Here is a 15,787-nt window from a genome sequence, read left to right as displayed (position 1 = left end):
TTTTGTTATCAAATTAAAGGTAATTTCTTCAGCTTTATATCGGTGTATATTTTGATAAAAACGAGATTTTTGTTAATAAAGAAATGAAGATTTTCGTGAAGGTACATCTGTATTCACTCAATACCGCTCCGCTGTAAATCATAAAGCGCGTTTATATCGATCAAATCATTGTTATCAGTGAACAAATCAACCGACGACAGCATATTTCGACTGACTCCTGTTTTATCGCTTGGTTTAGCGGAATCGTGTGCGTGTGTATTTTTTGTACAGCAGGGAAATGCTATCACTGTTTTTAGTGCTTTAATCCATCTTAATTTTTGTAATTGTATGCATGAACATATTAAGAAAAGGCTTTTGTGAATACTTGTTCCAATATTTGTACCTATTTAAAACTATATGTTTTAATTTCCAGGTCACAAGCTCATTGTTATGTTGTGATATGTTATGGATGTTCATGTCGGAAAAAGCTCAATGAGCCAAAAAATTGTTATCATATTTCCGACTTCTTCTATCATGTATCTACAATGTTTAAGTGTCGAGTCTATAATTGACTATCAGCCTATCCCTGTACTATAGAATAACTGCCCCTAATCCTCAAGTATTCGGACCTTGGACAAACAACGATATCAGTTCTACTCGCAATCAGAACGATAAAGCCCTACCACCGATTTTTTATTAAGACGAATTGACTGATAAATTTACTGTAGTGTAACCTTTTTACAGTTATTACATACGATTGATTTATTGCACCGGCTATAATTAACCGGAAATGAGGCGCCGTCTAGCGTAATTTTCTCGGAAATACGCGAAACTCACAAAGGACTAAATGGGGCAAATTTATCACATATTTCTCAGAGCTATGGTAAATTCTTATAGATAAACAACTTTTGCACCATATGTATGGGTTGTCAAAACCGAGCCAAATTCCTTTCCCCTCATGAAACACTGCAAATCTACCGGTGTTTTTGTTTGCAAGAACTGTTTAGTTGTCAACGTCAAAATAAAAAAAATGATGCACGGGAATGTTTCCACCTATGATTGAGTTGTTATAACTTATTTCATGAACTTTTATTTTGTTAGTACTAGTATGATGTTAATAATATTAGTTTATCGAAGAAAGTATACATAAATGTGCACCGAGACTTGCTTGTTCAGATACCTAGACGATTTTTTTTAAAGGTTTTTGATATGGCAAAACATTCACGTAAGAATTAATTTTTACCAATAGTGGGTAGTTACTCCGATCCTGATTCAGGGTAAAAGCATATTGCAGCTATAAACTAACATAAAAACAAGATATATTATCAGATAATGTTATTTTATATTAGTTCCGTTCACAAAAAATAAATATCCAACGAATAATTATGAGTTTGTTGTGTTTTTTTGTCACTTCATACTGTCAAAACATAACCATATAAACATGAAGGGCACCTGCAAGGCTGCGGTTCACAGTTTTACAAGAATTTGAACACCTTGGCCATGGCGAAGTTGTTACGATTGTATTAACTAGGCCTATCTCGGAGCTTGCCGGAGATGGCCGAGTTGTTACGATTGGCTGAGTTGTTACAATTGGCATAAATGTTGTCTATGTCTGTAAAGTTTAGTTTTATTGGAAAGGTAAATCCTGTGTTTAAGGGTATTTAATGCTTGTTTTGTGCAAAATATCTTTGCACTTACATGGTAAAATATGAATGTAAACCTATATTATCTATTTCAAACATAAATACTTAATACTTGTCTTAATACAATTTCAATATTTTTCAAACCCCCCCCCCCCCCCCCCCCCCGTTTATGCACAATTACGTTTAGATGTTAGAGATTAAAAGAATCCCATATGTTATTTATTTAGACTACGAGACTTACCACCCATGTGGTACATGATAGAATAGGCTTGTCCTCTGCTTTGGATATTAGTACTTACGTTCTGAAGTTAATTTTTCGCTCGACTTCAAACAATCAGGAGGGCTATTGTGTTCACCCTAGTATCTGATTCTTTTTGAAATTATTTTTCTGCCTGTTCCTTTTCAATTGGGAAAATGAGTGGATTCATGTAATAAAGTGGAGTCCAAAAATTGAGAAAATAAGAACATGTTCTTCACCTTATATAAATATATGAGCCGCATCGCGCGATTTTGGGCCTTCGGACATAATTTTTACAAATGAAATAATCATTAATAAAAAATGCCAAAAATAATGAGTTTTTCTATGTAAATCAATTTCTTCCCGATCTTCTTTCTTTGTAAGGTTTGTCATTGGTGCATCATTTTCTCGACAATTTATGACTATTGGTTTTCTCATGTTTCCATAGCAACCATGGATTTCGTCCCGACATATTTTGACTGGATTGATAGTCTGTGTTTAAAACGGCCAAATGTATTAAAAATACAAAAATGATTCATTATTTTTATCTTTATTTATGTTCCTTAAAGATTCTGTGATAAAGAAATAATTTAAATTATCAGCTAGTTTTAATATTGATACGATAATTTTGCACGTCATTTGAATAATGCACTTTCGTTACGACATCATTTGAATGACGTCAAATTTAGTATTCAAAATGCGCAATACATGGTCTCACTTGTAAACACGTAACTTACGCAATTTTAGTGATATCATCGTGAAATTTTCAGAATATCTTCCTAAAATATCATGTCATTCAAATACCTTAACACATTGTAATAGCAAAAATATGTCCGAAGGCCCAAAATCGTGCGACACGGCTCATATAAGGTTTAATTTAATTTTTATATATTATATTTGTAAAAAAAGACCATTGCAAGACAGCCAGGCTGTCCTTCTTTTCCTACTTTTTTGTTAGGCTCCTACTTTTCCCTACTTTTTATTGAAAAAGCCCTACTATCAGTACTTTTTTGTAAAAATTGTTCAAAAAATAATAAAAAAAAAACTTTTAATTAAATGCATGAATTGAAATAATCTAAGTCTTGATTTTAATAAGGAGCCATTTCTAGTATTTTTGAAGGATTAGTTTGATTCATAAGGTCTCCAGTGCTGCAAGAGAGGTTCTATGATGAGAATGAGTGGTGCATGTTGAAGTTAGAGACACCCATTTCAGGTTCATCTCCTCATCCTGGGAATAAATCCATCTTGAAGCACTGGTTTCTAAGCAAAGATAACTACTTGCATATTACAATTGATGAATCGGTTTAGTCGTCATTTATTTGCATCCAAAAAAATAAGTTTAAAAGAGCCCTACTATCCCTACTTTTCGCTCCTAATATCCCTATTTTACCCTACTTTTTCCAAAAGAACCTCCTACTTTTATCCCTACTTTTTTGTTATTGGTCACTTGAAAGCCTGGACAGCCATTGACAAACTTGTCAAGCTTTTTTGTTTGTGAATTAAAGAAAAAACTCACAACAACATGGGTACCCGGACATCATTTAAAGAAAGGTTGTCTCTGTTGTGTACTTGTATTTGAAGATGAGTTTTGCACTCAAAATCTGATTTAGTCATAATATAGAACCTGGGACCAATAACAAAGGGACTGGTAACGAGTCGTTACGGCTGAAAATGTTGTCCTGCACATGCACATTTTTTGCTCCATTGATGAATTGTAAAAACATTTGAAACGTATCGTGGTCATGATTCCATCCTAATGCCTCAGCATAGAATGTTTTAATTCATTAACATTCATCAAGTGTTTATGTTTATTTTTTTTAAAGTAGCTATCAAGTTTTTATTTGGTAATTAAACCATTTTTAGGAGGTCTAAGGCCAAGTCTTTAGATGGGTGATATTGACTGACGGCTTTTGCCAACCTTTCTGAGTTGGAACAGCTAGTTTGTAATTTTTTTTGTTCTTAAAGCTGCACTCTCACAGATTTACCATTTTTACAACTTCTTTATTTTTTGTCTTGGAAAGAGCAAATTTTTGCGTATATATCTGAAACCAATAATATAAGGTTGCTGACAAAACATCAGATCCAGGGTTCCGGCTGGCGATCGCCATTGTCGCCATTTGCGACAAAATCGCAAAAGTGGCGACAACTTTTCAAATTTGGCGAATTTATAGCGACAGCGATTTTTTCTTAAATATTTTCTTTAAATGACGTAAGTGGTGCCCATGCGGCCTGCATGATAATCGATTCTGTCACTGTCATAAATCAAGCGCATCTGCTGGTGTGACAACAAAAATTAATCCGATAATTAGGGCAAGCAGTTATGGCCCAGTCAACACCTCGCTAATTTTTGCAGAATTTTATTGCTTTCACGGGTAAACAATGACATCCTTTAACTGTTATGTCTCTTATTAGCAAACACTTAATATTTAGCTGAACAGCTTTGTTGTTGCATAATTATTGTGTTAGTTTTAAAAATGCAAATCATAGAATTTTTTGTCGGAAAGTCACGTGATATGCAAATTTCGTAATGACGTTTACGCGCTAAAAGTAGATTTGCTTTCGGTTTTGTCGCAATTTGTAATTGCTATAAATGCAGCATTCTAAGGGTTCAAATAGATTAACAGAAATCATTGGGTAAGCTTACAAATAAATAGAATTAACCCCATTTGATAAGGCTTGTAATAAGTTAAATGGAGTAAAGAGTAGGTAGACAAATTTCTATAAGGAAAGTTATGGCCCTAGTTTGACATTATATATTTATTTCTTTGAGTTTCCATTTATTTTAAATTTATCTCATAATTTCACAATTGTATTCTTTAATGCTATGACACTATTGTATGCAGGCATTAGACTGAAAACAACATATTGATGTTTATGTCACATTTTTTGCAATATTTTCATATTTTTTTATTTATATACTAGTCCATATATACAATGTATTCTGTCAATAAAATAACAATTTGCTAATATCTTGTGCTTCATCTACAACACAATGTTCTGTTTTTGCACGACAATGTGCTAATTAAATGTAATTTAAGGCTCTTAAAATGATTAAATCCCATGAGCTTCAGGGGGCTCCACCCCCTTTGCCCCCACAAGGGCGCTGCCCTGGACCCGTAAGGGGGCCTTTTGCCCCCTTAACCCCCGCGAAAAAGTGGCGACAACTTTTTAGAACCCAGGGGAAACCCTAAGATTGTATATTTTCATATGGAAATTAATTTTTATTGCATAAATGCAAAAAACTTCAATTTTTGAACTTAAATATAAAAAACGGTGATCTTATATTTTGTCAGCAGTCTTATATCACTGGTTTCCATAGATTTTTGCAAAAATGGGATCGTCCCAAGACAAAAAATAAAAAAGTTATCAAAACGTTGAATCTGTGAGAGTGCAGCTTTAAATGTTACAGCATCATAACAGTACGGTAATTATACTAAAAAGCTTCCAAACAATTCAAAAGTTGCTCTTAATGGATAAAATACCTTGATACTAAATATGTATCATGCTATATATACAATTAACTTTTTTAATTGTCTTTGCTGTTTAGCAGAAATAAAATGTAAATACTTTGTGAATCTTATGTTTAATTATACCCTTTTTGTAGTGGTATGCGCAAACATCAGTTTTATAATCATTCCAAGAAACGAAGAATAAAAGTAAGCCAAGCTGGCGAGACGTATATTAAATCGGCTACAATATATTTAAAACTATTATTTGGTTCAACACTTGTAAACATTTATACTAATTGATGAGTTTATATTAAATTTGGTTTTCATTCGAGCTGGGAGTAGGGCTATTAACTATAAATGTTCCCAGTTTTGAATAATTATGTTTGATTGAAATTGATTCGTATAAGGTGGGAATACTAATCATTTGTTGCTTTTCTGGCAATATAATCATACGGTAATCAAGTGTTAATTATATGTAATGAAAACAAACCCTTTAAATTCAACATTTAATCAAACGCAAGTGAAATTCTTTATCTTACAAATCATTCATGTTTCGTGAGGGATCTTGCAAACCATGGAGACAGTTATAATAATAATAAACATGATAATATTAATAATAATAATAATAATAATAGTATTAAAATAACTTTATTTCATGAAGATAACACATTAAGTTAAATAAGTTTCTTCTTTACAAACATATAAGTATTAATTTCCCATTAAGCAATAACAAAGTGAAACCTGACAACATTCAAACACAACATCTCGAATAAAAAGTGGTATAGAACTCCATACAGTTGAAGTTTTTTCAATCAACACCGTCCATATTTTCCATTAGAAGTTGATGTTATTTGTGATCCAATTTTTTTATAACTCACTTTATTTAAAATACAGGTATTAGTTACAGTTGTGTCTTAACTTTCAATTAAGTTTAGTAAACATATAAAGAAAAAATGTTAACGTTTATAGTCGTTTTTAATAGTGCAATCTATAGATATCTTCTTTTTTCCCCCATATACTTTGACCTTGCAAAAGACATAAATAAAAAAAATAATTCTCAAAATCAAATTTTGATTATTCAAAACAAAATTCTCTTATCTTTATATGGGTGCAAAAAACAAACGAACAAAAAACAGTTAATCATTTTGCTCTCTTTTTGTACTGTACTGGCATTCCATTTTCATCTCATTGCTTCCCTTCCAATCTATATTTTTTTACGATATTATATTTATATGGAAGATAATGTTCCTAGCTTTAAATTGGTGCCTTGATTACAATGATAACATTTTTGATAATAAAGTAATGATGCCTTTCGTAAGACCACTACTGTTTTTGGACCTGCACTGGCGGTCTTATATTGCTGATTTGTTAAATATGCATTCTTACTCCCAAAAAACATTTACCACAATTAATACAATTGTTTTAATATACGAAAAAAGATGAATAAATATGGAAAACAATGGTTCTTATGAAGGATACCGTGTTTAATTTTAAAGAAATGTGCAGAAAACACGGCATTTCTACCTTGTGAGACAATAGTAGATCATAGTAAATCTTTTAGCATTCACCAATCATTTAATATTTTTGCATTTTCTGCCTTTAAATACACGGTTACAATTCTTGCATAGGTAATTAATATTTTCAATAAATGCATTATTTAGTAAGTAGTTAAAGGTTTATCACTTGAAATTTATGTTTGTTATACATGTGTATGTATTGATTTTGAATAAGAATGTCACTTTAAGGGCTAACGATTATCCTATACATCTGATATTCATTAAATATACCAAAACATGCCATTAAAGTATTCCACTTATAAAAGCTTCAATGTTTAGGACACATATTGTAGTCTGGTTTATAGTACAATTGATGGCGACACACTCAGCATTACGTGTCTGCTATAGACTTAGGTATTGTATGGAAGGCATTACAAATCAGTATTGCTGAGTGCGTATAGATTTTTATTTTTTTACACATTTTAAATTTATGGTAATAGAAATAACTTTGTTGTTGACTTTGGGGGTTCACTAGCTACGGTAAAATCAATAACCTCGAAAGCCTAATACTGTATATATATGACACAGGCATTTTATTTTTAAGAATTCTGGGGGGGAGGGAGTGCGTCCTATACCCAATGATGTACGGTTATTCGCTGCGTTGATCCTGTCAATACATTGGGTGTCTTGGAATGTTGGGTCACAGGGTAATCATTAGTGTCAAGTCTGATTTTTCCTGTAATAATGGTTTCTTAACAAAGATGTTCTCTTTTACAGGCCCCATAAGTGTAAGTCCTCCGCGTTTGTGAGTTGCACGCTTTTAGCCCCTGCAAGAAGATGAACGATGCTGACCTGGTCTCGAGTGCATACGCTGGCTACGCAGGGAACTTGGCAGGGATTTCAGCAGGGGAAAGTCAGGGTCTTATAGAACAACTACAGTCACTGCTGAAGTCTAATGGTGTCCATGGTGGTCGCAAAATGTCCACTGACCAGGTACTGGCTAGCTATTTTTTGCAGTTAAAGCTCTGGGTACTGTTTCAATAAAAATACCATTCTGTGTCTGTACATGCATCAATATATCTAGGCTGTTTCTTGACCATGCATTACAGGATTTCCAAAAAAAATGCCATGATGGTTAAAGGCCTAGTTTAAGTCTTCTATGAGTGATCCCCCCCCCCCCCCCCAAACAGTGTATAGTATACAACCTCTGTTTATAGATCTTAATCTTCTTGCCTTGATCTCTCTTATCAGATCTTTGATCTGAAACTCCTGCTGTGCAGTTTTGGAAGTTTTATTATAAAATTGGATCCTTAATGGCCCTGAGCCATTAAACGAATATACAGGAAATTGGCCTCTACTGATGGGATTATCAAGCCAAACATTCCTTAAACTAGGCCTTTAACCATAATGAGGCAGGTATGTACCTAAAATGTCAAGGTTTGAGGTCAAGGATTGAATTAATCCTTGTCCGGGCTGTTTCTTGACCAAGCAAGATTTTCAAAAGACTTGGCATGAAGGTTCAAGACGAAGAGGCGGTGAATTGCGCACAAGACCTTGGTCTGAGGTAATATGTCAAAATGAATACTATCGATAGGACTGGTCTGGACTGAGCCTTATCTGAGCTGTTTCTTTACTATTAGGATTTTCAAAAAACTTTCCATGGAGGTTCACCATGCTCAGGTACACACCATTGTTTAACATGATGGTATTCTGTGTTACAATTGCATGGAACTGCATTATGTCTGTTCTGAATGGCTCTTTCAACGAGCTCTCAACATGTCGCCATAAGGCTTTTAGTTTTTAGTTCTGACCCAAGTAACTGTTGACCTGGGTAAAAATGTAATGGGAGCCTCCTAGTTATTTTTGTTTGGCCTAATTGATCTTAGATTTCATTTCAGTCTATGGATACCAGTAATGACAGAGACGATGGGGTTCGCCCGAGCTGTCGGTTTTGTGGGAAAACATTCGCCCAGGCCAGCTATATAAAGGCACATGAACGGTTACACACAGGTACTGGACCATATTTAGAATTGATTTAACTCCAGTTGGACTTTAACTCAACCTTCAAAATTTATCTAAGGGTAGTTTCAATGTGACTGGAAATTGAAGTCACTTATAAATAACTTTTGTCCTATTTATCCTTTAAATACTGCTTCTCTTCATGATCGGACACATTATAGGGTCAAGCAATGATGCAGCAAATGGGTGCGGGCAGACCTTTATAAACAGCTATAATGGTTTTAATAGGCTGTACATAGTGTTGAATTGCATTATATTTTGAAAAAAAGATTTATTTTATTGATGCTAGGAAAAAGAGTGCCATTCCTCTTCAAGATCTAATTCTTAGCTATTGTGATGTACATTTCATTGCAGTTTGGCAAAAGTACGAGTCAAGTCAAGTCAAGTCAATATTTATTTATTGTCGGGTACTATCATCAACAGTTTAACATAAGCTATGAATAGCTTTTGACCGAGATAAAATATTCTTTAAACTGCACACAGACATCACAATATTACGGAAGAAGTGTCAGTCGTATTCGAAATTTTGTCAGTCCAAAAAAATAATTCCAGTCTGACAAAAATATTCTTAAACTAATTCATTTCAGACCTAAGCTGAAGTCTGCAAAAGACAAAATAAAATGTCACTTGACTTGAGGTAGAATGACTGAACAACACATTTAATCTTTACTTCAGGAGAGAAGCCCTACGTTTGTTCAGTTTGCAATAAAGCATTCAGCGATGCAAGCAACTGGAAGAAACATGAGCGAATGCACTCCCGACAGATACAAGGCACATTTGAAGACGGCATTGTCTCCGTAGTTACAAGTTGCCCGCCCACTCCGGAGCCACTCACTCCGGCAACTCCACACTCTCCAACCGTCGTCTCAGCACCAGGCAACCAGACTTCGTCATCTTCAGTTACCATGGCAACCATGTCATTTTCACCGTCCCCTATTTCCGGTTTGATGTCCCCGATAAACATTGGAATGAACTCACATCTCTCCACATCCTTTGCGAGTGGTTTGTCTCAGCTGGCTGCAGTTTCTTCGGGTTCACCGGTTTTGCCGAGCTTTTCTGCTGAGTCTTCCCAGGCTAACAACCTCTTGTCCCAGGCACCAGGTAGAACAAGTTTCTTGCTGTTTTTCTACCAGGGCTTCCGTTTAAGGAAGTTTGGCAGGATATTACGCTCTAGAAATGGGTTAGAACTTCTAAAATTGATTCCTTGGAAGTGCAAAAAACTTAATTTTGAAGAAAACTTGAAACTTGGAAATTTAAAATATCAAAACCTGGTGCCAATATTACTTTTTATAGTCACAATTTGGCAAGTTATAGTTACAAATTATTTGATTTTTAACATACTAGTTGAAACATAGTGTAAAAAAAGTATTGTATTTGGGAGTTTTAAACTTCCAAATTTCAGTGAAAAACTTGATTGAAAAAAATGATGGACATGAAGTTCATGCTTCTAGTTTCAAATTCTTAATTGATGCCCTGGTCTACAAGAACTGTATTTGAAAGAAGATGCAAAACGGCAAAAGAAATGTGATACACAAAGTCTTGAATATAAAAAAATAAATTAAAACAGGTTAAAAATTGGTCACCTGTGTTACATAGAGATATGAAGGAAAAAAACTCGATATTGGTTGTGTAACATTGTATAGTGGTAAAATAAGGCCAAAATCCCTGCTGAGCAATTTAGGGCCATCATAACCCTCTTGTTTTATTTTCAAATGCTAAAGTGTTTGTATAGCAAATGTAATTTCCACGACCTTAAGTCTAAGAATAAACATTCAGCAAAAGGCCCCTATTTATAAACGAGATAATGGCCTCTGTAAGGCAGTTAATACTTAAATTGACACTTGTTATTAAAATTAATACATACACATGTATAACAGACATAAATTTTAAGTGATAAACCGTAAACTTACTAAATAATTCATTCATGGAAAATATGATTACTAATAACAAGATTGTAAGCTTGTATTAAATAGCTGAACACACACAAATATTAAATGAATGGTGGGTCCTTAACGATTAACAGTGATCAACTATTGTCTCGTAAGGTAGAAATACGGTGTTTTCTGCACTTATCTTTTTTTTTAAATTAAACATAGTATCCTACATAAGAACCATTGTTTTTAATATTTATTCATCTTTTCTGGTAAATTAAAAGTAATTGTATTAATTGTGGTACATCTTATTTGGGACTGAGTGCATCTTGAAATGTTTATTGACAGTACTGTTAAGTTAAAGAAAGCCAGTAATGGCTTTGGTGCTATAAGTATTCTACCATTTCTTTCCAGGCTTAAACTCCTCCTCGCTCTCCCAGCACTCGGAGGACAGTAACGACCTTTCCCCGCCCGCCGCGAAACGTAACAAAGACGACTCGCTGAGCTGCAACCTGTGCTCCAAGACGTTTTCCACGCCTGCATCACTCTCCATGCACAAGAAGATTCACTCGGGGGAGAAGCCACATATGTGTGGCACCTGCGGCAAGTCGTTTACGCAGATCGGCACTCTGCGGGCGCACGAGAGAGTACATACCGGTAGGTTGGTCACAATGGTTGGTAACGATTGTCGTTGGGCCTGTAAACAAAACATGGCTCATCGATCAAAAGATGCTGTGAAAAACATAGATGCTCTACACAGCGTCATGGCTGATACTGATAACACATTTATCTCCCTTTGGGATAAAAAGCTGCTCAATTTAAATTTCACAGTTAACAACATTAAAATCATCCTCGGCACCTCAGTGTATCATAACCTATATGAAATCCTGGGCAAATTGCACATGGAAACTTCGTAAATCTTGAATATTCATAAGCATTTTCCGACCAATGAAATAGCCGATAACAAAAGTGAAAGAATCTCCTTTGTGTAGAGCTATCGGCATATTTAACAATATCCTGCTTAAAACAATTTGTAAGACGTGATCTCATTGGATCATCCGTAACTTCTCGGCCATTTCCGCACCGCACGAGGTGTGTCTCGTGCGACCAATCAAGCGGCTGGATTTCACCTTATTAATTAATTTTGCGTACGAGACTTTTACAGCTGATTTGCCCAGGGTATCATATAGGTTATGTAACTGGGTTGCTGAGGATGCCTTTAAATGGAAATGTGAAATTTCAGATTCAGATGAGAACAATGGTTGAGTTATTTAAAATCCAGAATTTAATGCATTTAAGGCAATAACCAAAACAGAAAGTAATCAAGAGCTCGTACAGAAAATAAGTAATTTGAAAACAATAGGGTTCTATAAAGGGTAAATAGACTATAATTATACTATCAGTGTTCAGGGCAATTTTTGCCTGTATTTAGAGCCATTTACCCATCTTCTGACCCATTGTCCTGATTGAATTTGTTTTTAAATGTCCCAAAACAGCCAACGCTTCCCTTTTTTATCCCAAGAAATGAAACTGGTTTTGATTTATCCCAAGAAATGAAACTGGTTTTGATTGTGTCATTTTTTGTTTAGCTTAATGTCAGAATAAAGGTAGTTTCTACACTTAAATTGGTTGCAAGAGGAGTCGTTTTGGAATAAGAAGAAAATAGATTAGACAATTGTATTTTAGTGGTTGAAATAAGCACAAGCCCGCAAGCCCTGCACTGGAAAAATGATTTCCGGGCTTGCTCAAATTCTGGGTTTTATGGGGCAGGGCTTGTTCAAAAATGTAATTTCAAGCAGTAGTATAAGAATTCGGGCATGTTCATCCAAAAGACTAGTTTCGATGACCGAGTATATATAAAATGTTTTTTTGAATTTCAATATTCCCCGTAGAAGTCCAGAACTTATGAGCTTGAAACGGTCAAAAATTGTTTTTTCATTTTCAATAATAATAAGTCTAAACATTGTCAATCTGATAACAACATATCCTGAATATACCCTCCATATTAGGATCTGAGGTTCATGCAGAGGAGGTCATCTTCGGGCGACCTTTCCATCAGCCATTCTGGGGCTTCCCTCCACTATATTGTAAGTCAAGGAGGAAGTTGAATAAACCAGATATATAGCTGCGATTCATAAATCTTTTAACAGGCATACTTTTGAACTTTACAAACTTTTCTACAGTAATTGGTGTAAACCAATGTATAACAAGAAGTATAACAAATAAAGTTCTAAAATTTGTAACGCGGCAACCTTTTGTCAAAAAAAAAGCCACACACATGTAAAGAAAATACTTAAACCTAAGGTATGTGAACAATTCTCACGAAAATCCAGATTTTTACGTTGTCAACACTAACGTCTAGCAAGTTATGCAAGTTCTAGACGATCAGATATTAAATTTTATTCAGAACTTTTACCTTTAGAACAACTCATGGCCATTCCTATTTGGAACTACATTCTCTAATTTTTTTAATTTACTCGTATAAACCTCTAAAAATGAAAAATAAGAACCAAACTCACTGTTTACATCCATATTCCACATATAACAAAATGTTATGGCTCCAATGATTACCCGGCGTGTAATATAAGTCTTTGAATTTGGCTCGTTAAAATTGCAAAAAACTTTATATTTAACATACATTACTAGTTGAAAAGAGTGGGAAAAGATATTGTATTCTGGGAGACTACTATTATAAGCTGTTTAGTTAGAATCCCTGATGTAATCATTTCACAGTATCAGAGTTTATCAGTAGTTATGGAAAAATATATAGGAATAATGATGTGAGGTTGTGTAGTCAGTATAATAGTGTTTATTTTTGGATTTCTTACCATAAAAAGCCCAATGCGGACTTAGAAGACCAAAAATTAATACCAACTTTCTTAGTGTTTAGTCTGAAATGCCTCTACACTAGCTAGTTCAAATGTGCGAGCTTCTGAACAACCCACTTAATCAAACCAATTATAAACTTAAAGGAAGTTTGGTGGTTGATGTAGTAAGTGACTTTCTGATTGACTAATTGCAATCGATCTGCTTGTCAAAGGCATGAATGTAGACAATAATAATGTTTTATAAGCCTAAGTTATAATGATATTGTAAAAATACTGTTAATGAAGTTGGGTTTTTTCTTGAATTTTATTTTTGTGTTTTCTTGTCTAAATTATCTATAGGCATTTGAATATAGACAATGCAACATAATTATGTGTTTAGTTTTAAAGTGACACTCTTATTCAAAATCAATACATAGTATAACAAACATTAAATTATGCATTTATGGAAAATATTAATTACTGATAACAAGATTGAAACCGTGTTTTTAATAGCCGAAATTGCCAATTATTAAATGATTGGTGAATGCTAAATAATTACTTTGTTCTTTTATAGCCTCATAAGGTAGAAATTCTGTGTTTTATGCTCATTTCTTTGAAATCAAAATCAAGTATCCTTAATAAGAACCATTGTTTTCGACATTTATTTACCTTTTTGAATATTAAAACAACTTTATTAATTGTGGTAAATCTTATTTGGGAGTAAGAGTTCATCTTAAAATCCTGTTTAAAGTTAACTAAGTCAAACATCAATTAACATGAGGCTGAACCATCCTAATATAAATATTCAAAACTGTTTAAACAAATGGAGTTACCTTATTGTCTTGTGATAATCCTAGATAAATAAATGCACATTGACTTGAAATTAATACAGTCGAACCCTATTGGCTGGAACTCCCAGGGACCAGCGAAAATACATCAAGCCGCGGAAAGTTCTAGCTAAAACCAGAATGCTTACATTAATTTTAAAGAAATCTTTCCTTGAAATCCATTTCGAGCCAAGGACGAATTCGTGCCAATCGAGTTCGCGCCAACGGGATTCGACTGTATATTCTGTTGGTGAACAAATTGAGTAATTATTGAGGGCGGTAATTATTTGATTTGAGCATCATAATGATTATGACTAAATTATAAGGTATTGAACTTATTGACTCTAAAACAGTTGCCCAATTACACATTACAATTTACGTAAAACTTGATTTATATTTTCAGGGGAGAAACCATACGAGTGCACTATATGCGGGAAAACGTTCGCGCAGTGCGGCAGCTTCCGAATGCACGAAAGACGTCACCACAGAGATATGTTGGAAAACTTTCAGAAATGTTTTATATGTGGAGCCAGCTTTGGCAGTCTCGAAGATCTACAAAAACACATGATGTGTCACCCAGGGGCACTTAATTTGAACCTGCCTGGCCTACACCCAGGGCACCTGGGGTTTCCAGGCCCTTTACCCATGGGGATGGGTTTCCCGCCCGATTTTGATACTATGAATAGCATCAAAGCGGAAATGAAACCGGATGTCTCGGAAATGTCCGAAATTGAAAGAGCATTTAATCTCTTCACATCGCAGCCTAAATCCGCGCCAGTTGCCGTCTCAATTGCTGAACACTTTCAGTTGCCGCCCTTTGCGTCTACCGCCCATGCCCTTATTCAGCGTTCACTGTCCCAGGGCAATGATCCTAATACTGCTGTATCGATGCTGCTGGCCTCAAATGGGGGAGATAACCTGACTGGTTTGAACCTGCTTGGGCAGCCATTTAGTCGTCCAGGAGTTTTCTCCCCTGCAAAATTACCCATAATGCCCCCAGAAAGACCCCAGTCCATCACAGTAAGTGAGGCATTTAAAGAAGAAGTTGAACCAGTCAGCACTACAACACGAAGTAGAAAGTATTCATCAGACTCTCACACGTCCATGTCGCTACCAGACGGGCAACAAAATGACGGGAAAGAGAAGGGATCAAATGACGATGATAATGATAACTATAATGATGGAGAAAACGATGGTCCCAGTCAGAAAATGCCGTCAGAAGGTGAAGAGTCAAGTCTCACAGAGTCACGATCTACGGAAGATTTTCAGTCAGATGATGCCCAGAATAACGGCATTTCAGGAGGGATTAGTCGGAGAAACTTAAACAAGAGAATGATCACATCGTCAAATATGCGAAAGCAAAGACGACCAATGAGAAGACTGAGCACAACCGCAATAACAGACCAGACTGCCTACCAGCAAAGGTAACACATTGCTTGTTATGTCTCCACTTCACAG

At 34.9% G+C, this 15,787-nt stretch overlaps 1 protein-coding gene across 3 annotated transcripts in view; it reads left to right on the top strand.

Annotated features, from left to right (window-relative positions):
* The first annotated feature begins 763 nt into the window (after nt 1–763).
* LOC128240566 (DNA-binding protein Ikaros-like) overlaps nt 764–15,787 on the top strand; it is a 28,452-nt gene continuing 13,428 nt past the window's right edge. The window contains exons 1-6 of one of the 3 annotated variants that reach the window (XM_052957254.1): nt 764–862; nt 7,583–7,798; nt 8,704–8,815; nt 9,500–9,925; nt 11,089–11,352; nt 14,733–15,753. In XM_052957254.1, the coding sequence (XP_052813214.1) occupies nt 7,643–7,798; nt 8,704–8,815; nt 9,500–9,925; nt 11,089–11,352; nt 14,733–15,753 (1,979 nt within the window). In that variant the 5' untranslated portion in view covers nt 764–862; nt 7,583–7,642. Of the gene's footprint in view, nt 863–7,582; nt 7,799–8,691; nt 8,816–9,499; nt 9,926–11,088; nt 11,353–14,732; nt 15,754–15,787 lie in introns of all 3 variants that reach the window. The other 2 variants (XM_052957255.1, XM_052957253.1) reach the window with 2 other exon arrangements.

The sequence above is a fragment of the Mya arenaria genome, chromosome 7, assembly GCF_026914265.1.
Source record: "Mya arenaria isolate MELC-2E11 chromosome 7, ASM2691426v1".
NCBI classification, from domain to species: Eukaryota; Metazoa; Mollusca; class Bivalvia; order Myida; family Myidae; genus Mya; species Mya arenaria.
This window is presented reverse-complemented; position numbering and strand designations above follow the sequence as displayed.